The sequence below is a fragment of the Artemia sp. Qi Xiang Cuo genome, chromosome 19 (assembly GCF_049724085.1).
Source record: "Artemia sp. Qi Xiang Cuo chromosome 19, ASM4972408v1, whole genome shotgun sequence".
Taxonomy (NCBI): Eukaryota; Metazoa; Arthropoda; class Branchiopoda; order Anostraca; family Artemiidae; genus Artemia; species Artemia sp. Qi Xiang Cuo.
This window is the reverse complement of record NC_142812.1, coordinates 18,116,380-18,137,844: the sequence shown is the minus strand read 5'-3', so window position 1 is coordinate 18,137,844 and position 21,465 is coordinate 18,116,380. Positions and strand designations below refer to the sequence as shown.

At 36.1% G+C, this 21,465-nt stretch overlaps 1 protein-coding gene across 1 annotated transcript in view; it reads left to right on the top strand.

Moving 5' to 3' along the window:
- Etf-QO (electron transfer flavoprotein-ubiquinone oxidoreductase) overlaps positions 1 to 21,465 on the top strand; it is a 251,665-nt gene that overhangs the window by 98,636 nt on the left and 131,564 nt on the right. The window contains exon 8 of the mRNA XM_089105375.1: positions 2,540 to 2,722. Within this exon, the coding sequence (XP_088961501.1) occupies positions 2,540 to 2,722 (183 nt within the window). The remainder of the gene's footprint in view (positions 1 to 2,539; positions 2,723 to 21,465) is intronic.

The following is a 21,465-nucleotide window of genomic DNA, read 5'->3' as shown; positions in this document are numbered from 1 at the left end:
TCAGTGATGATTGTGAGGAAAATGAAAACAACAGGAATTAATCCTCATGGTGGACACATTTTAAGCTTTCCACATAAAATTTATCTGTCGTAACAGGAAATAGTAACAAAAAGGAAGAAGCAATAACATCAAGCTATTTAAAAAAAATAAAATAAACTAATAAAAGAAACTAGTGATGATTGTGAGGAAAAAATAGGAATTTATCCTCATGGTGGCGCTGAACGGAATATTGTCGGTTGATATGGCAAATTAGATTATCCAGCATCACTTCTAGTTGGGAACAATTTTTTAGGCCTTAATTACTATCACAAAATGGATGTAATTTTCTTCGAAAATTGCTTTAAACTTTTTCTCATAAACAAAGATGTTGGCTCTTATCTAAAATGAACCTGTTCACGCTGCAGTGCTAAAGTTGGAAAAACTAGATGATACTTTTTCCTATTCAGCATTTCCAATTTCCTAGAAAAAGGGACATTGAATAAGAACGTTCCTTTTGAAAGGAACAGGAAAAAATGGCCACCATGATCCAAAGCCTGTCTCTGTGGGCCTATTTATTTTAATTTCAAAGCGGGAACTAATTTTATAGAATTGTCGTTCCACTTTTTCCCATTTCCTGAAGTAGAAAGAGCTTCAAATTTCTAAGGAAAGAGAATAAATACAATTCTCTTATAGCAAAGTCTTTTGGCCATATAAACAATTCATTTTCTATCTAAGTGTATTGGTCTCAGAGAAGGAAGTTAATGTCTAATGCATTTTTGCTATTATCATTAGCGTTGGTCCCCCTCACCTATTTCTTCATTAAGTTAAGGCCTCTAACTTTTATCTTGATTTGGAAAGATTTTTCTCTTTTACACAAATACATTTATATACGTTTTAACATTGGCGGGAATTGTAACAAATTTTGGGAAGGTCAAAGTGTTCACTGGACCTAGAAATTAGAATCATTAGACTCGAACAAGGCTTTAATAACTGGGTGACGGGAAAAGAAATTTTGGAGAATCTTTAGACTCGAATAAGGCTACGGAAGCTAGTTATGTTGAAGTTTTTTTGGGATTTGTTCAAATTTGTAGTTTTGTCACATGAAAATGTATTTAACGACGTTTCAAGATTGACGTGCATACTTGGAAATTCTGGGAGGGTTAAAGGGTTCACCAAATGTAGTAATTTGAACTGTTTGATTCTAGCAAGGATCTAAAAAAGTGGTGGGGGGGGGGGTAATGTTGAAATTTTGTTGTTTTTCGAGAATTCAATAACTTTGTGTCGAAACATGTTTATTCACGTTTTAAGATTAACGGAAAAACTTGGAAAAATAACGGAAACTTTAGGAGGGTCAGCGTATCCATCAGACCTGGAAATTCTAATTATTTGACCTGAATAAAATTTTATGAATGGGGGGAGGGTTAGGAGAAGGAATAATATTGAAATTTTTTGGAATCTCTTCCAATTTGAAATGTTGGAACAAGGAAATGCATTTAACTACGTTCCAAATTGACGGACATACTGGGAAATTCTGGGAGGGTTAATGTGCCCAGCAAACCTAGGAATTTCAACTATTTGATTCGAGTTATGCTTTATGAATGGGGGATAGGTGAAAGAAACAATGTTGAAATTTGGATGAATTTGTTTTTAGTATTAAATAATGTCGTATCGAAACGTATTTATTCGCGTTTTAAGGTTGATCGAAACACATGTAAATCTTTGGAGGTTCAACTTGTTCACTAGACTTATGAATTGTAATTATGTTATTCGAATAAAGCTTTACGAATGGGGGGCTACGAAAAGGAATAATATTTAGAGTTTGAGGAACTTGTTCGAGCCTCTAATACCATCATATCTGATACCATAAGGTTTATTGTATTTTCGGAAAATGTGTACTTGTGCACCCAGAGCTGTTCCTAAGAGGGCAACCGGGACACCCCTTCAAGTGAAGGCCCTGGGTGCCCCTGGATAATTGAGGCTTGGTTTTGAGGACTATAAGCTGCTAGATATATGGCCTCTTAACTAAGGCTTGTTTTAGTAAATATTAGAAGTTATATTTAAATTTGGAAAGAAGCAGTCATTGTTTGAAGCCATCAAGGAAGAGCTGCTGCAATTTTCGAAAGTTTCCCTAACTACTGAATAAACTACAAATAGAAACAATTTTATGTTTCAAGCGCATCCCTTGGCTGCTTTCTCGTCGAGCTTAGAGACGATTGCCTCTTAAGGCAAGCAACATCTTGTTGAAACATAAAAATAAAAAAAGATCAAGAGTGTGAATGTCCCATTGAATTAATATTCGGTTAACACTTCCTCTCTCTCTCTCTCTCTTTCTCGCTCTCTCTCTCTCTCTCTCTCTCTATCTCTCTCTCTCTCTATCTCTCTCTCTCTCTCTCTCGCTCTCTCTCTCTCTCTCTCTCTCTCTCTCTCTCTCTCTCTCTCTCTCTTTTTTTTTTTTCTTAAACTAACCATCTTTGTTATGATTGAAATGGTGAATGTGTCTGCCACAGTTTATGTTTTTCAAATTAAAATATGATCTTTAATTAGTTTGTTCATTTTTAAGGTCTCTACCCAAAAGTGTATGAAGATAACATTCGAAAATCTCGTGTATGGGATGAAATGAAGTCTGTTCGAAATGTTAGACCCTCCTTCCACTCCCCTCTTGGAATTTATGGAGGAATGATTTACACGGGTATATTCTATCTGCTTGGTAGAGGAAAGGAACCTTGGACTCTTAGTTTTGGAGGTTAGTCTTCATCCCTCTTTTTCGTTTTTGAAACGGTGTGTGTTATTTTCACTGTTCAGTGGTTGTCCTAATTAGGAAACATTGGTGTTAAGGTATATGTTCACTCTGAAACAAGTTATTTTGCGACAATCATGCAACTGTACACCAAAAAACAAGACATTATTGGAGAAAGATATTGGAGAAGGATATAAATTTCCATAAAGAAAAATTGGAAAAATTGTTCTTTTTCAACAATTTTCAACGTGTTTTCGACCTAGGCAACTGTACACGCTCAGTTCAAAAGATGAAGTTCGGTAGATGAATAGAACTCAATATCAGCTATGAAATGACGGTAAAATTGTTGCCTTCCGTTGATATATAAACTCCAAAGATTTGATATCCTAAGTTTCAGCACAGATTAACTGATCACACCCTATTCCAAGTACCTTAGGGTAGACTTTGTAAGGTAGGCTACTCTATAGGGTTATCGCCTCCGTTAAATGAACTGGTAAGGTCTGTGAAGCAGTCAAATATTCCCTTTAATGATTTACTGTAGTTTCAATGGGTTGTTTACAGGATTATCATGGTTGCCCCCTCCTAGCCCATAATAACCAAAAATTTAGCAACGCGTTAACAAAACTGTCAAGTGAGAGAGAATTTTCATTTTATGCTGATTCTGGAACGACAACTATTATCTCGATTAGTCTTAATGATAAAATTTCGTCGCGAAAAAAATTTGTGGAATATCGAAAAAAGTCTGAAACCCTATAAATAGTGTAGGATCAAAATGAAAACTGTACCAATGGAATAATCGTAGGCGAAATCCCATTTAGGAGAATTTCAGTCCCCATGGTTATGACATTTTATTTTGGTCTCTCCTTTGTATATAGGTATGTGTTTACGTCGGAATCAATTTGCAAGCATTGCGCTATGACGGGGGAGAAATGAAGCTCAAAAATTCGTAACGAGAAAGAGGTTGGTGCAACTGGGTTAGAAAGAAAAAAATGGACGATGCAAGAATACAAACAATGCATACAAATAATTCAATATTAAGGTCGTAATAAATTCACACGTATGGCTGTCTTGAGTCTTCTACTATTATTTAGGGGAAAATAAAGCAAGATTTTCTATATAATGTATTTATGGTTGAGGCCAGACGCTAAAGGCGATGCACTTAGGAAAAATTTAGAGAAAGTAGGTCTCTTCATTGTAAGTAAGAATTAATGAGTACTGGAATAATCTAGTGAGCAATGCGGAAGCGAAGTGAGCTCGAGGAAGCGAAAGCTGCTTTTTCCTTAAAATTAAAACTTTCGAATGCAAAGCGAGTTAACTCGTTAATTACTGTTTCTAACTTATTAACAAGTTAATTTCAATAAGGAACCATTGAAAGAAGACAACTTTCATTAATTCTCTGTTGGGTAGTTTCAGCCCAAAAGATGCAAGGATACACAGTCGGTCAAGCGGTTATCTATCTTGGTAAGGAATTCCTTGCAAAAGGTCAATCCTATGTCGCTTTAAGCAGCTTACGATCTGCTTTACCTCTGCGAAGTGAAGGACTGACAAGTTGAGACAAGCTTACAGGAAAGATACCACGTACAGGGGGTGCAATAAAAACGAGTTAATTGTAATGAGCGAAGCGAGTTAACGAGACATAGTCTCGTTTACTATCTTTATGATTTTCTTTTCATATATTGTTGGACATCAGTATTTTACCAAAGATAAACTTTACGCTTAAAACTTTAAAGAAGAATTGTTCTTCAATTAAATAGTTATGTTCCATTCTTCTTCAACATATCTACAGCTGCATAATAATCAAAAATTAAACAGAACACTCTCTATTTGTATATATATGTTTGTATATTCTGTTTCGCTGTGTTTTCTTTCAGTGTTCTTCAGTATTCTTCTTCAATACATCTATAACTCCATAATAATCACAAACTCAACAAAACATTGTCTATTGACAGTTACCGCAGCACAGTGGCGAGAAGACTCCCTTAAAGTTGAAGGGATGTGAGTTCAATCCACTTTCCGGTAACGAATCCTTTCTTCTCTCATCTAATCTGGAGTCTACATATTTTGTTTTCGCAAATTCTGCTTAGTTGTGTCTTTTTTAGTATTATATTCTGCTTCAAACCACGGGGCATTTAAATTGTTCGCATGAGTCGTATCGTCCCTGAAAGAGTAAGAGTGGAATAATAGTGTTTTATGAAGCGTCAGAGTTTTAGCTGTTACCTCTTAGCTGTTGTGTGCCAAAGTTAGGCCTCTGTCATTAGCCAATGTGCGGCTAAAAAAAAAAAAAAAAAAAAAAAAAAAAAAAAAAAAAAAAAAAAAAATCAATATTTTCTAGCAAGAGGTGGTTAATGATATCTATTGACTCAGCTAAAAGATGAATATGCTTTTTATTCATAAGGACGTGTATTTTGTGGGAGGGGCATTCTAGGGAGGTAGGGCACGCTTTAAATAAAAGTATGTAACCTACAAGGAAATAAGAAATGGTGAGCAAAGTATAAAATCTTCCAAGTTTTGAGGAGGAGTAAGGTCTTGACACACCTTCCTCCTGGTGTAAGTGCCTGTTTATGATAATTGTAAAGACTATATTTTCATGGTGTATTTCTATAAGATTGATTTTCTCAATGCAAGATTCTTGCGTGTTCGCTTCCTTCTGCACGCATAATTTCCGGGGAGTGGGGGCTGACTTCTCGCCACATGGTGTTCATCTTGGAACGACACATGCGTCGCACAGTTACGCCACGCTTGGCACAATCTTCGAAACGCTTTGCGCACTCCCCGTGACGCTTGGCACAGCTGCACCACGGTTGGCACGCGCCACCTTGCGTACATGGTTTCAGAGAAAGAGCGAGAGAGAGTGGGGGAGAGGGAGAGAGAGTAGGGGAGAGGGTGAGAGAGAGAGAAAGAGAGAGAGAGAGAGAGCGACCCCTCGATAACTTCTTGAAATGAGTCCCGTGAAAGATTCCACAGGTTACAGGCCTGGACATAAAATGTTGTGGAATTGTTGTGGAACCAATACAGATCCTCAAAAAAAAAAAAAACATTCAAGTGAAAAAGGCTACAATTTTGAAATCTCTGACACTCCCCTTCCCCCCTACTGTGAGAATACTCCAAACTGTACTTCTTGCAGACTTGTGAGGACTTATGCAAATCTGTATAAAATTTTAAAATCACTAAAACAAAGCTTTGAAATTATCGATTATGCAAGATGTAGATCTTATGTAGACTGTTCCCTTGGAAGCAGGGATATTGTATTAGGAAGGCTATTTGATGCCTCGAGACTGAATGGCGGTCTCGTCCGCCATTCAGTCTCGAATTTCAGTCTCGAAGTAATTGACTATTGAAAATAGGCCATTAGTTTCCTTTATTGGGACCTAAAAGATTGAGACATTTGTCATATCTGTGAACAATCCCCTCTTCAAAGAATGTTGCTGCCAATGAATTCAAATGATTCTTGATGTTGGTTTGAAGGTCCGCATTGGGTTTGAAAGTTCTTTCCTCCAAGCCACGTCTTCAGTCCAGGAATAAAATGAAGTCGCTGTGTGCTACGTCAGGACTATAAGGTGGTGATAACGATCAAGGTCTCCAAAGTTGATGTCATTCGAAGAGTTTTTGGCCGTATGTTATCAATTTCGGGACCCAACGTGCACAAGATTTTGTATAGCCTCATCGTCTAGTAACAGTAGAGTACAACACCGATCTTGAAACTTCCGGAAATTCCTTAGACAAAGCAGTTGTGGCGAATTTGCGACTTTCTTTAACCATTCTATAAACTCTTTCAGCCAGGTCATCTGAGACTATAGACTCACCTTCTTGGCTCCCTTCATCATGTACATCATTTCTGTCATCTTTAAACTTGTGACACCATTCACGCACAACACCATCACTCATGGAGTTTTTCCCATACACACAACTCATTATCCGATGGATTTCTGCAGTACTATCGTTTTCTGCCTGTAGAAAACGAACCACACTTCGCAATTCACATTTGACCGGAGAATCAATAATGACAGACATGTTTATGTGACTGTAGCGCAACGCTGATGGATGTGACAATCGATGTTGCAAATAGAAGACCTAAATTCCTAAGCGAGCGGGAAAATGAGATTTTAGCTAGACCAACTTGGATTGTAGCAGTGGAGGCGGTCTCTGTTCCAAATACAAGAAACTTATTTTTGGAAGTTGCAACTGAGAGACCGATTTCATTCAGTGAAATATGTATTTTACTAAGTGATATGCAGTGAGTTTAAAAGATTTAGGATTTTCCAGAATCTAATTAACCCTTGCAGTCATGAATTAATTTCTTTTGTCGGAAAATTCTGAAATAGACTGATTTTAAGTGTCTGGGCTTCGAATAATTTCCTAGCATTTTTTTACGAATTGTGTTGTAAGCTACTTCCTTCGATTGAGTACATTCTCAAATAAGTACAGTGATTCTACTACACCATTTATTGCCTTTTATAGTGAAAAACAGTCAACTACAAAACTACAGAATCAAAAGTCTGAATGCGATTTAAAAGCGCTTAACCTGGTTACTTCTTGTAAGGTTGCTGAAAGCAGCCCCGGAACCTTCCAAACATAGAGGAACTGCATATTTGATACACTGGAAGCATATCTTCAGAGAACAGGATGGGTTTTTACATTGGCTTTGCCTGGGTGCCTTTTCTGGGGGTCGAATGAGTCCTGTTTCACCTTTTGATGCGGTCACACGTAGCTTGAATTTCTGTTTTGATTTAGGGAATCAGCATTCAATCCTTCTTCCGAGTCATCAGTGTCAGATGGAATGAAGAGGGTCGTTCACGGTGCTTGGAAAATGACTCCTGTGAGCTGTTCAATGCTCTGTAGTTTCTTGGCATTACGGACGTAAAGCCATGACATTCACTTCTACCAACTCTTGTCTATGATGACGTACTCTAGCCAGCTGTTGTAAATCATCAAGTCTACGATATGGAAGATAAGGTGCAAAGTCCGTTTTGTTAATGAATGAATATACGATAGTATGATACAGCCTTGTCCATTCTGTTGGCTTCTCCTAAACAGTGGTTACATATACGGATAACCTGGAGTTGACTCGCATCAACATATTCCTTTGCCACCTTGCAGAACTGGCTTACAACTTGGACTTCGTTTCTGACCTTCTTTTAAGTAAGAGCGACCGACTTGGAATCCATCCATTCTGGGAGACATACTTTTCCGCTTGTAGATTTAAAAAAGTTACCTCTATCTCTCCTCTTTAATTCCCCGTCGGTTTCTAGTTTGGCAAGACTGTTGTTTCGCATTGTACAAGTTCAATGTAAAGCACTTGAATCAAGTTCTTCAAGCAAAACTATGGAAGTGTAAAACTTGTCAAGGGGGGGACTCCTTCCATAAGGTTAACACAATTCCGCCATCGATGCCAAACCTCCTCTGGTCTTGACTGATCTGTATTTACTTGTCTTAATTCACTTGAAAAATACTTTTTCTGCTGTGCATGTTCTACTTTATTTCTGCAGGCACAACTGCATGTTGAATTTTTGTATATCCTATGGTATAGGATTTCCTATTGTACTACTACTACTAACAACTCACCGCAGCGCTAAGCTGCCTGAGGCTAGCACAGCTACGCACGCTCCTTCTCCATCCTAATCTATTCAAAGCACTCTTTACCTCCTCCCAGGAATTTCCTATTCCCATTAAATCTTTCCTTGCGATATCCTCCCACCCTAACCGAGAACGACCTTCTTTTCGTTTAACTCATGACGGTTTATATATGTTTTGTTTATTTGAATATTTAAATATTCACTTAAAAAAGCAAATATAGAAAATTTTGCTTGATTAGATCCTTCGGCTTTAGAACACCAACCATTAAAATAATGACATTACTACAGAAATTAGCGTAATATGCCAATGTTTTTAGCACATTAGGCTATGTTATCTACCAATTAATTAATAATATAAATATAATCCTTATGTGTGTCGATATTTGGCAGGAATTAAATTATTTTTGCTTTGTGTTATTTCCTGCTTTTTATTCATTATTTGTTTTATCCTGAAAAAGTATTTTCTTGACGGGCTTAAAAGTCTTTTTATATGAATTTGAAAAATGAAAGACAAAATGAAAGACCTTTTAAAAATAAAAGTTTGTTTCTAAATCGTTATTTTAAGTAAGAACATGTCAAAGAGGTTATTCCAGTGTTACTTTTTAGGATGTAAATATTAAAGAGATTATTCCTTTGGGAATTAGATATAATGGAAAATGTTGTTCCGAGCATTTTCAAAAAGAACAGAAAGATAACATTTTTTCTGGGAACAGAAAAAAAGATAAAGATTTATGTGGTTTTCCTAGCTACTTATGAATTATATTGATATTGTATTTTTATTTACTTTTATTCCCTTTTCCTAGAAAAATTGCACAATATGGACACTGCCATACTTGCAACAGGGATTTTCTGAAAAGTTTCGCTTCAAACAATTTTGCACCCTATCTTAACAAGCGATGTATTTTTGTCTAAGTTTGTTTCTGAAAAAAAAATGTAGTATAGGATATTTTAGATGGCAAATAGTGCCAAGATGGCAAATAGTGTCAAGATGGCAAATAGTGCCTAGATGGCAAATAGTGCCTGGCAATGTGTGTCTAGAGCGTATTATATCGACTTTAAAACTTAACGGTTTTTCCTTATAATTGTGCATGGACAGGTAAAAAGAAGTTTTTTACTGTAGCAAAAGATTTCAATATTTGACATAGTGTAAATGCACCCTCATACGCTCAGGAATGAAAATGGGCTGCTAACTATTGAGCAGAATCTGTCACTTAAGGCATTGTTGCATACAAATATTTTGTAAGCCCTCAGCTAGGGAACCACGCAGGGATGGGGGGAGGAGTTCGGGGCAAGGCTCCAACCAAACTCCCAATTTTTTTAATATCTGGACACTTCTTACTAAAATTATAATTTTTTATCTTTTATTGCCCCTCTAAGAAAAAATGCGTACGCGCCCAGAAGTCTCACCATTCCCTGTTAAATTGTATCTAATTAATCTAAATTTTTGCGTACTTGCCTCATCATCAACCTCTAGCAAACATTTGAATGCCCTTTTGTATTTCGCTCGTCTTCTGTACCCCTTGCTGTTTCGCGCATTGATTGCATGATTTTGGAACAGTTTCATTATATACTCACTAACTATACTTGTTCAATTTTCTACTCTACACTCTACCACCAAAATTTCAATCAATGCATTTGCTGCTCTTAACCTTCTTATAAACAAGTGGACGTTGTCAGGGTAAATAATCGCTTTCTGGACAAACTTGTTTTAATAATTTTAAAGTACCAAAAATATAACCCCTATGCCTTCCCAAGGCCAGAACATAATTTGTACTTCACTGAAAAAAATATAAATGTTCTTACTTTTATAACTTAAATAAAAAAAATAGTGTCAACATTTTGATTACTAAATATCAGTATATGTATATTAAACTGACAATACATATTTATTTGTATTTTTTTCAGTAAAGTGTAAATTATGCTCTGGCCTTGGGAAGGCATAGGGTTTTTGAGCCCAACTTATGTTAATTTCTGCTCGTTTTGAGTTTGACTCGGTTATTTATTGTAACTTCTGTTCGTTTTGGGTTTCATTTATTTACCATTGCTGATTTGTGGTAGTTTCACGCTTTGTAGATAATTTGATTTTATTTTTGCTCATGTTTTGTTTAATGGAGTTCTTTACTTTTCTTTGAAAAATTTAGTTTGTGGAAAAAGTTTTTTAATTAATTTCTGTTCGTTTTATATTGACATAGTCTTTTCAGGGAAAAAGAAAATAATGCTTTAAATCTTTTCGTTTTTTTAAGACTTTAGAGTTTGGTCTGCTGTTTGTATGCTGGAGAAAAATTTTCAGCAATTTTTAACAACATACACCCTTTTAAAAATCTGGACACAAATAGTACTGTTTAATTTAGTTTCATACTTCCTCTGGTTGACTTGAAATGGAAAACTTGATACCATTCGCAAAAAATCTGTTTACTTTCTATGATAGCTTGGATACACTTACGCTATTTTGATTCGGTTAAATTTTAAGAGCAGGAATGGGAGGGTGGGTGTGGGAGGGTGGGCGTGGAAGGGGTGTTAGTTGGACCCTTTTAAACCTAGACCCTTTTAAAAATCTGGACACATAGTAGTATATAATTTGGTTTCATACCTCCTCTAGTTGACCTGAAATCGAGAACTTGATACCATTCGTCAAAAAATCTACTTACTTTCTTTGATAAGTTGGATACACTTACGCTATTTTGACTTGTTTAAATGTTCAGAACAGAAGCAGTCCCGAAAGTCTGAACATAATACCCTCAGTCGTTTTTGGGATAAAGCTGAGCTACCTTATTGGAAATTAACATTAACACAGTACATTTTGATTTAATGTTAAGGCAACAGTGAGTTTTTAAACTTAAAGGCAATTGGAGGGGGGGGCGTGGGAGGGGGATTAGTTGCCCTCTAGTCACTTTCGTTTATTAAAAAGGGCATCAGCCCTTTCTATTTTCAATCAAATGAGCCCTTTTCGAAGTTCCTACGACAGCTCCATCGATAGGAAGTGCTCTGGTCTAAACAACAACAACAGCAAAAATAAAATCATGTGTTATACCCACATCGAACAACACTGAACAAAATGGCTATCTAAAAATTTTGATTGGATGTGTCTGGGGAAATAGGTGGGCGAGAGAGGGGGGCTAGTTGCCCTCAAATCACTTTCGACTATTAAAAAGGGCACTAGTCCTTGGAATTTCCAATCGAATGAGACCTTTCTCAAGTTTCTACGACAAATATTTCAATACAAATTTCTATGCCCCCAGGGCATAACTTATATCCCTTGCCCTGAAGACTGTGGGTGGGAGTGTCCTGCTCAAAGTCATAATTTCCGGAACTTTAACCTCGTTGAACATAATGAATGTCTCAAAATTCGGACTTGACATTTTTTGGATAATGATGGGCGTGGAAGTGAGTTCAGCTATCTTCCAATCAATTTCATCTATTAAAAGTGGCACAAGATGTTTCTACGTACAATAAAACGAACCCTTTTGAGGTTCTTACGTCAACACGTTCAGTAAGAACCTTATATGCCTCCAGGGCATAACATAAAACCCTTGCCCTGAAGGCTGTGAGGGGGTCGTCATCCTCAGAGACCTAATTTACAGAAACTTAAAACTACGTTGAATAATGTGCCAATCTCAAAATTTTGGCTGGATGTGTTAGGGGAAAAGTTGGGCGTGAGAGGGGGGTTAGTTGCCCTCCAATCACTTTAGACTATTTTAAAGGGCACTAGCCCTTTGAATTTCCAATCGAATAAGCCCTTTTTAACAACGCCTTCTATAAAAACCTTATATGCCCCCAGGGCATAACTTACAACCCTTGCCGTGAGGGTTGTGGGGGAGTGTCCTCCTCAAAAACATGTTTTCTGTCTGGAAATCAACTACGCTAAACAAAATAGATATCTCAAAATTTTGATTGGATGTGTTTGGGGAAATGATGGGCGTGGGGGGGGGGCTAGTAGCGCTCCAATCACTTTCAACTTTTGAAAAGGGCACTATCCCTTTGAATTTCTAATTGAATGAGCCCATTTTGAAGTTTCTACTACAACACCTTCTATAAAAACCTTCTTTGCCCCAAGGGCATAACTTAAAACCCTTGCCCCGAGGGTTGTAGGGGAGTGTCCTCCTCAAAAACATATTTTCTATCTGGAAATCAACTACGCTGAACAAAATGGCTATCTAAAAATTTTGATTGGATGTGTTTGGGGAAAAGGTGGGCGGGGTGGGGGCGGCTAGTTGCCCGCCAATCACTTTCAACTATTAAAAAGGGCACTAGCCCTTTGAATTTCCAATCTAATTAGCCTTTTTTTGAAGTTTCTTTGACAAAGCCTTCTATAAAAAACCTTATATGTCCCCAGGGCATAACTTAAAACCCTTATCCCGAGGGTTGTGGGGGAGTGTCCTCCTCAGAAACATATTTTCTATCTGGAAATCAACTACGCTGAACAAAATGGCTATCTCAAAATTTTGATTGGATGTGTTTGGCGGAATGATGGGCGGGGGTAGGCTAGTTGCCTTCCATCACTTTCGACTATAAAAAAGGGCACTAGCCACTCCAGTTTCCAGTCAAATGAGCCCTTTTCGAAGTTTCTACGACAACTTCTTCGATACGAAGTACCCGGGTATGGAGAAGATGAAGAAAAAAGAAAAATAAATAATACATTGTGCCCACATCGTTCTTTACTTAGGCAGCGCTATTGATTGGATGTGTTTGGGGAAAAGATGGGCGTTGGAGGGGGGTCATTTGCCCTCAAATCCCTTTCGGCTATTAAAAAGAGTGCTATCCCTTTGAATTTCAAATCGAATGAGCCATTTTCCAACTCTCTATAACAAAGATTTCATTAAAAAAAACACTTATATGCCCCCAGGGTATAACTTATAATCCTTGCCCTGAGGGTTGTGGGGGAGTGTCCTCCTCAAAAATATATTTTTATCTGGAAATCAACTACGCTGAACAAAATGGCTATCTCAAAATTTTTATTGGATGTGTTTGGGGAAATGATGGACATAGGGGGGGGGGCTAGTTGCCCTCCAATCACTTTCGACTATTAAAAAGGGCACTAGCCCTTTGAATTTACAATCGAATGAGCTTTTTTTGGAGTTTTTAAGACAACGCCTTCTTTAAAAACCTTATATGCCCCCAGGGCATAACTTAAAACCCTTGCCCTGATGGCTGTGGGGGAGTGTCCTTCTCAAAAAAATATTTTTTATCTGGAAATCAACTACGCTGAACTAAATGGCTATCTCAAATTTTTGATTGGATTTGTTTGGGGAAATGATGGGCGTGGGGGGGGGCTACTTGCCCTACAATCACTTTCGACTATTAAAAAGGGTACTAGCCCTTTGAATTTTCAATCGAATGAGTCTTTTTTTAAGTTTCTACGACAACGCCTTCTATAAAAACCTTATATGCCCCCATGGCATAACTAAAAACCCTCGCCCTGAGGGTTGTGGGGGAGTGTCCTCCTCAAAAACATATTTTCTATCTGGAAATCAACTACGCTGAACAAAATGGCTATCTTAAAATTTTAATTTGATGTGTTTGAGGAAATGATGGGCGTGGGGGGGCTAGTTGCCCTCCAATCTCTTTTGACTATTAAAAAGGGCACTAGCCACTCCAATTTCCAATCGAATGAGCCCTTTGCAAAGTTTCTACGACAACTCCTTCAATACGAAGTGCCTGACTGATGAAGAAGAAAAAAAACACATTGTGTCCACATCGTTCTTTACTTAGGCAGCGCTAGCGCGCTGCCTATGATGAAGCTTTTAGGACCCTGTCTGATTTTTATTATTGTTGTCACATTGAACCTAGAAAATAAACAAGCAAAACTAATTAGTTGAATGTTGTATGTTTTTGCTTATTTTTTGCTCATTTTCATCAGTGGTGTCACATTGAACCGTGAAACTGAACAAGCAAAGCCAATTAGTTAAATGTGACAGCACTTTCGTCCGTCAAAATTCAAACCTTAGCAATGTGTTGATTCCAGAGAAACCAAATCTTCAAAGGAATGCCACACTTTTTAAGTTGTTAAGTGTGGTGTGCTTTTTGCTTTTTTTGCTCATTTTCATCAGTGTTTTTTTTTTTTTTTTTTTTTTTTTTTTTTTTTTTTTTTTTGGATTCGGCATCTGCTACTACCAACAACTGTATAGCTGTATGTGTAGATCTTTTTCATTAAAAATTGAATCTGTTTTCTCTTAATTTTTTATGTTTGTTTAAATTTCCACTTACCCAGTTTAAACAATCAGGTTTTATTTTCACTGTCTTTGGAACTTCAAAAACAAGTAGTTGAGCTACACAAGACCGTAACCAGGACTTATTCTCGGAGGGGGCGGGGTACAAAAAAAACTTTAAAAAACGTAGCAAAAATTTGTTTGTGTGGATTTTTGTTACGTTTTAGGATTTGGACAAATTTTTCGGGGGAGGGGGGATCAAGTGCCCCTGCCCCCCCTCCCCCCACCTGGATACTGCCGTGGAGCTACACAAACCAGATTTTCTGATTTCCCAAATTTGATATTTGAGCTGATTCTTGAAAGTTCTATTCGCCTGGTTCCAGGAGTTTCTTTAAAATATAAAGAAAGTTGGTGCAGAAAATGATTGTTTATAACCTATTAGGCTACTTATTATTATTATTATTACTATCATTATTATTATTGCTATTTTATTACTTCTTATTGTTACTGTTACTTATTTCACCATGATCATTCAAAACTATTTTAGTCTTTTTTTAATGAGACAGAAGGGAGTGAAAATCCCCCGTTGGGTTGCACCGTTGGGTTCATTAGTCTTGTTTTCTAAATCTTCCTCATTATGTAACCTGGTGGTTTCAAATTTAGCCCTCACAGAGGAGTCTAATTCACCAGGGAATTGTTTTCCTTCAACTTCTTTTCTAATTTTTTCTCCTTTTGTTTTATCATATATATCAGAATTACGGGAAACAGTGTCAAGATGCAGGTAATTAACTAGTGACCTCTCCAGTTAAAAATTATTACTTAGTAGAAAATAAATCAAAAATCCAATTAAAACACCGTAAGTATTTATACTTAAACCTAGTTTTTGAAATGTTTATACATTGCAAACGCAGATAGTAATAGATTAGCCTCGAAAGACCCTCGCTACGTATCTGTGAACAAGGTGGGGGGGGGGGTGTTTCGTCTTTGGACTGAAGTCCCAAGATGTTTTCTTGGCCTGAGTATTGGTTTCCGGGCAATGGTCATCGCAAGATGACTGAACAACCATAATTTTAGTGCTTGCCCTGTAAAGGGGAGCTAAAATTTTTAGTGCTTGCCCTGTAAAGGGGAGCTAAAATTTTTAGTGCTTGCCCTGTAAAGGGGAGCTAAAATTTTTGTGAGTAAGAGGGGCTAAATATACATATTTTGGGCGAGCCATATGCTCAGAATCGTTTTTTGGGGGGAGGGGGGTAACTATGAACAAAAGAAAATATAAGTTATTTACAAAAGAAAATTTAGTAACAAGAGTAAGAATTTGGAGATTTTGTCACTGAATGACACCTCTTTGACGTGCTGGTGACAACTTTTCTTGCCTCTAAAAATGTGTCGCAAATATGGAGGCATTTATATCACTCGTTTATTTGCTGCAATCGACTGACATATCTGAAATGATTTATATTAATCTATTTATATTAATCTGAGAAGGTTGAGTGACAAGTGATAATGTTGTGGTCCGCGGTTCCCATAGGAACCGTAATTCCCAGAAATATTTCTAGTTTTATTGTAAATGGTTTACATTTATGCAATCTAAACGAAGTTGCAACATTTTTCATAAAGCGAGTCGGTAATGGAGATAGTTTAAAATCTATTTTGACTCTTTTTTGTGATCACGATCATATTAGTAACACTAAAAATAAAACTAGCTAAGAATGAATATCGCCTTTTTACGCCCTATGCATATACGGCGTACCTTCAGAACCCCTAACTTTTGGTAATGAATATTTTATCGAAGGCTCTAACAAACTTAGTCTTTTTTTCTTTTTTTTTTGCATAGCCTATGTGTGTATGTATTTTAGCATCAATTTAAATATATTTTAGCATAAAGTTAGTCAAGCTGGAGTCTAGGAAAATATTTCTTGTTTTGCTGTTGAAATTCTCACAAGGTCGTACCCAGGATTTTTCTTTCGGAGGGAGTTTTCAAAAAAATTGGGGGGGGGTACACAAGAAAAACTCAAAACGCGTATAAAATTTGTTCATGTCCATTTTTGTTACGTTTTTACGAGTCAGACAAACATTTCGGGGGGGGGGGGGTTCAAACCTCCTACCCTCCCCCCTGGATACGGTCTTGAATTCTCACTTATAAGGGTATACTTATGAAAATGTAGTTAGGAGTCAATCAAGTGTTTTGACTCCATAATATCTCAAAACATTTCTTAACTGATGTTTGGTGGTTTGGCATCTTGTTGACTCTTGAGTTTTATATATGCTGGAATAAAGGTGACAGTATGAGCTCGTAGCTTCTGTGATTGGGAAATGGGACATCATCTGTCCGTCCTGGCACGTTCGCATGAGTGGGGGTCTTTGACCCTCCTTCCCGTACATAAATGGAGAAAATTCGTTATTTTACCATTTTTTGCATCGTTTTCACCGTTTTCTAAAACACAGCGTACGTCTCTATGCTGATGACAATTATAATTCTTCATATTTACAAAATTAGTAACTGTGAAATTAAAAGGTTATAATGCTAGACTAGCAATGGGATGTAATCGAACAGAGCCAGATCACTAATCTGGATAAACGTATGTTTAATCCTATACTTCTGTGAAAACGTGAGTGGCCCAGTCCTGGCAAAGAAAACATGAAAACACCCCTTTGTATTGTTATCTAAAAGGTGTAATTGTAATTGATTCTGATAAGTTTTGGTATTCAGTAGGTAAATTCTGATTAAGTCCATTGGATTAATTATTGTATAAATATCAATCTCTACTAGCTAACAATATTTTTGTGTTGTTTCAAAGATTGTATAGGTTTGCACGATTTTTTTTTTTTTTTTTTTTTGAAAAAAAAAATCATTTTGAGCTTCAAAACATGTGAAATGAGGACAATAATTACGCTTATTAAATAAGATATTGCAATTGGTTGCAACAAGCACTGTTGAATGTGAGGCTGGTGTTTGGTAAAAATCAATTTGATTGAGGGACGATATTTTCGTAAAAGTGAACAAAATACCTTTATTTTTTTTCTTTTTCAAATCTCCTTCACTCTTCTCAGTGACGACAATTAAAAATAAAAATAACTTTAAACCTTGCACCTCACCTACATTTTTTCTAGTAAAATTCGAACTAGAAACACTTCAAACCACCAACCAGGGCCGTATCCGTAGGGGGGGGGTTGAACCCCTCCCCAGAAATTTTTCCTGACTTTTAGAAAAGTAACAAATTACATGTAAACAAATTTTGTTGGATTTAAAAAGCTTTTTTGGTATCCCCCCTCCCCGAACAAAAATAGAGAATACGGCCCTGCTAACTATCTTGCTGTATGGGTTTGGCTGAAATGTTTAATCGGAGGCGAAATCATGGCGGTCCGTAAACAGCATGCTTTTATGTGATTTTAAATACTATTTTACCCGTTGCAGAAGCGAATTCAACTAAGATCATGTCCAAAGCAAATCAAATATTTGCCTATACAGTTTTTTTTTTTTTTTTTTTTTTTTTTTTTTTTTTACCAGGTGACGTAGAATCCGGCTACTGAAGGGACATTTGACTCTTGTCAAAACCTTCCTAAATTGTTACGTTACGGACAGCAATTTGAAATCGTTTTTCTTGTATAATTTGTCATTTAAATATTGGATGGCTTAGTGGGCTGTAAGTAGCAGTCAACAAAAAGGGGAATTGGAACGAGTCTCATTTAGAAGATGTGTTGTAAACCAACGTTTGGTGAGAAAGCGATATTACATGGCTGTGATGATGTGTACTGCTGATTTGTTCTTGCGAAAGCTAACAAGGAGTGTTGTGAATTTCGGCCGATATTTCTAATCGAATGTTAAGGCTTTATACGAAATTTCTCAGAAAAAAAAACTCCTGTATTCATCCTCCTAAAAAATATACAGTTGTCATTTTCGCCAGTCTATTTACAGGAAGCTGTTATCTGTTTTACACTTAAGTTTTACCAGATCGAGAAGTTTAATCAAACAGTTCGTGGTAACGAACTGTAGGCCTAGGTAAGGAGCGACCCGGCTCAATAGTAACCGAAACTCAAAAAAAGGAATTTTGATACCAATAGATATATCAAAAGAATTGACTTTTTATGCTGATTTCAAATATATAAATGTCATTAAGTTTAATATTACCTATCAAAGGTTCCGAGCCTGAGAAAATATTCCTGATTTTCGAAGGACCCAGTGGTTCTAGAATATCGGGAGAGAGCTCATTTGACGCAAAATTAAAAGTTCTTGTGCCCTTTTTAAGTGACCAAAAATGGAGGCCAACTAGGCCCCCTCCCCACCCTTTTCCCCAAAATCTTCCGATCAAAATTTTGAGATAGCCATTTTGTTCATCATAGTTGAAAGGCCCAATTACTGTTCCTTCGGATATAAAATGGCCCCCCACAGCCCCAGGGGAAAGGTCTAAGTTATAATATTTGCCCATTGTTTACGCATAGTATTTGTTACTGGGATTCATGCATACATTTTTGAGTAGGTGGGGGGGGGACAAATTTTCTGCTAAGGGTTTTTCCACGGGGGATTTTCCATGGGGAGGGAGGCTTCCAGGGAATTAACTTGTCAGGGGAGATTATACACTCCGGGAATTTGTCAAAATTCTTGTACAAAATTCTTTGTATATATCTTGCTTTTTCTTTTCCGTCTCAATTTTACGCGTGGAGTGGTTAAGAGTAATTGTACGGGGTAAGTTTTCACCGGGATTGAATTTTCTAGAGCATATTTCCATGGGGAGGGGCTTCCCCGCTGAGGTGGGGTCAGATTTCCTCGCATTATTTAAAAAATGATCAGAAATTAAATAAAGAAAACAAGTTTTTTTTCAACTGAAAGTAATGAGCATCATTAAAACATAAACAGAAACAGAAATTATTACGTATATGAAGGGGGTCTCCCCCTCCTCAACGCCTCGCTCTTTACGCTAAAGTTTGAATTTTGTCCAAATTCTTTAAGAATGATTCTTGTAACACAAGGAACGTTTAATTACAACAATTAAGACGCTTTTTTAAAAATACTAAAAAACTTTAGTGTAAAGAGCGAGGTGTTGAGGAGGAGAAACCCTCCTCATATACATAATATTTTCTGTTCGTTTTAAGTTTTAAAGTTGCTCCTTACTTTTAGTGGAAAAAACTTGTTTTTTTTTTATTATATAATTTCTCTTTCCTTTCTCTTTATACGTTCCATCGACTGAAAAAAGCGATTAAAGTGCTGTATTTTTATTACCAGTGTTGCAATCTACTGTCATCTCTTTGTGCATCTTCTATGTCATGAAAAAGGAGGGATATTTGAACGTTTGTTCACGAACGGACATCTTTAATTAATCAAAGTTATGCTTAATGATCTCATTAGAAAAGGTGGGGTTCTGTATATTTGTTCAAAATAAATTACAAGTCAGATAAAAGAATATAAGTAGATATGATCAGATTTTGACATAAATATAAGATCATAATATAAGAACCGACTTAATATAAGATATAATATATTTATATAACATGATATAATATAATGGTACTTATGCATTAGATGGTCATTTCTATATACTGCTAAAGAAGTCAAGTTTGGTTAATGCTAATGAAATAAAATAAAATAGGATGAATATATAATAGTTTATAAACAAATTTGGGCTATGTATTTGCACATTAGGGGGGTGGGGGCAAAGCATAGCATATATATTAAATACGTAACCTAACCTAACCTAGGTACCATTCCCCCCTAAACCCCAAAAAACAACTGTTTAAATATCGTAAACGCAATGAAAACCATGCTTTGCATTGCATTTCTCTATAGCGGTCTCTTGCAATTAACCCGTCTGGCGGGTTTTTCGTGACTGGTTTCCTTGCACAATATATAAAAGTGACCATCTAATGCATAAGTACCATATATATATATATATATATATATATATATATATATATATATATATATATATATATATATATATATATATATATATATATATATATATATATATATATATATATATATATATATGTATATATATATATATATATATATATATATATATATATATATATATATATATATATATATATATATATAATATATGTACTATAATATGTTTTGGCATAATAGTAGATATGGATCCTTCCTATTTGCCTAGGATTGGTAACTTTTTCTGAGCTTTTCCAAAACTAATGTGATTGTCAGGTTTTAAGTATTTTGTGTCAAAGCGTTTGATTAGATTTTTATTTCTGTGTTTGCATGATTTTTTCCTAAAAATATGGACTAATGCCATAAAAATGACGATACTAAAATAAATCAATAGCAATGTTGTCAATCCTGCGAAAAGCAAAATCAATTTCGAACTAAGTGCCAAAAATTTAGACGGAACATAATTGACAACAATGCATCCCTCATAATACGTATTGCCGTTGACTGAGCTTATTAGAAAGAATTTGTCCACAAGATTGTTATAGCTTTTTTTTCTGTTTAAAGAAACGTGACATGTATATTGCAGATTCCACCGTCTTATTAGTAAACATCGCTCTTTACTTAGGCAGTGCTATTGCGCTGCCTGTGATGAGATTCCTGTGAAATCCTATAACGAGTTTATCGCTCAAAACCAACTGAATAAAATGGTATAAATCGAATAAAATTCTCATGAAATGATTAGATAAATGAAATTTGTAATTTTTATAACTTTACGTCATGTTTTTGTACGATCATAGGCAGAATGTAGTTGACAACGCTGCTTGTGTGCTCCTGCATATAGCTATTTACAGAGCTTACTATGAATAATTTTACCACAAGATTATGGTTTAGCTAATTCACCTAAATTGATAAAATGCAATTCTTAGTTTGTATTACTTTTTTTTACAAACCTCGTAACCCATTTTTGTACGATCATAGGCAGAATATAGTTGACAACACTGCTTGTCTGTTGTTGTGTACAGCTATTGACTGAGTTTATTTTGAATTATTTTGCCACAAGATTGTGGTTTAACTTGTTTTTTTTGTTGTAATTTTTGTAAAAAGAAAAGTGACGATTATTTCGTGTGCCACTATTGTGGCATCATT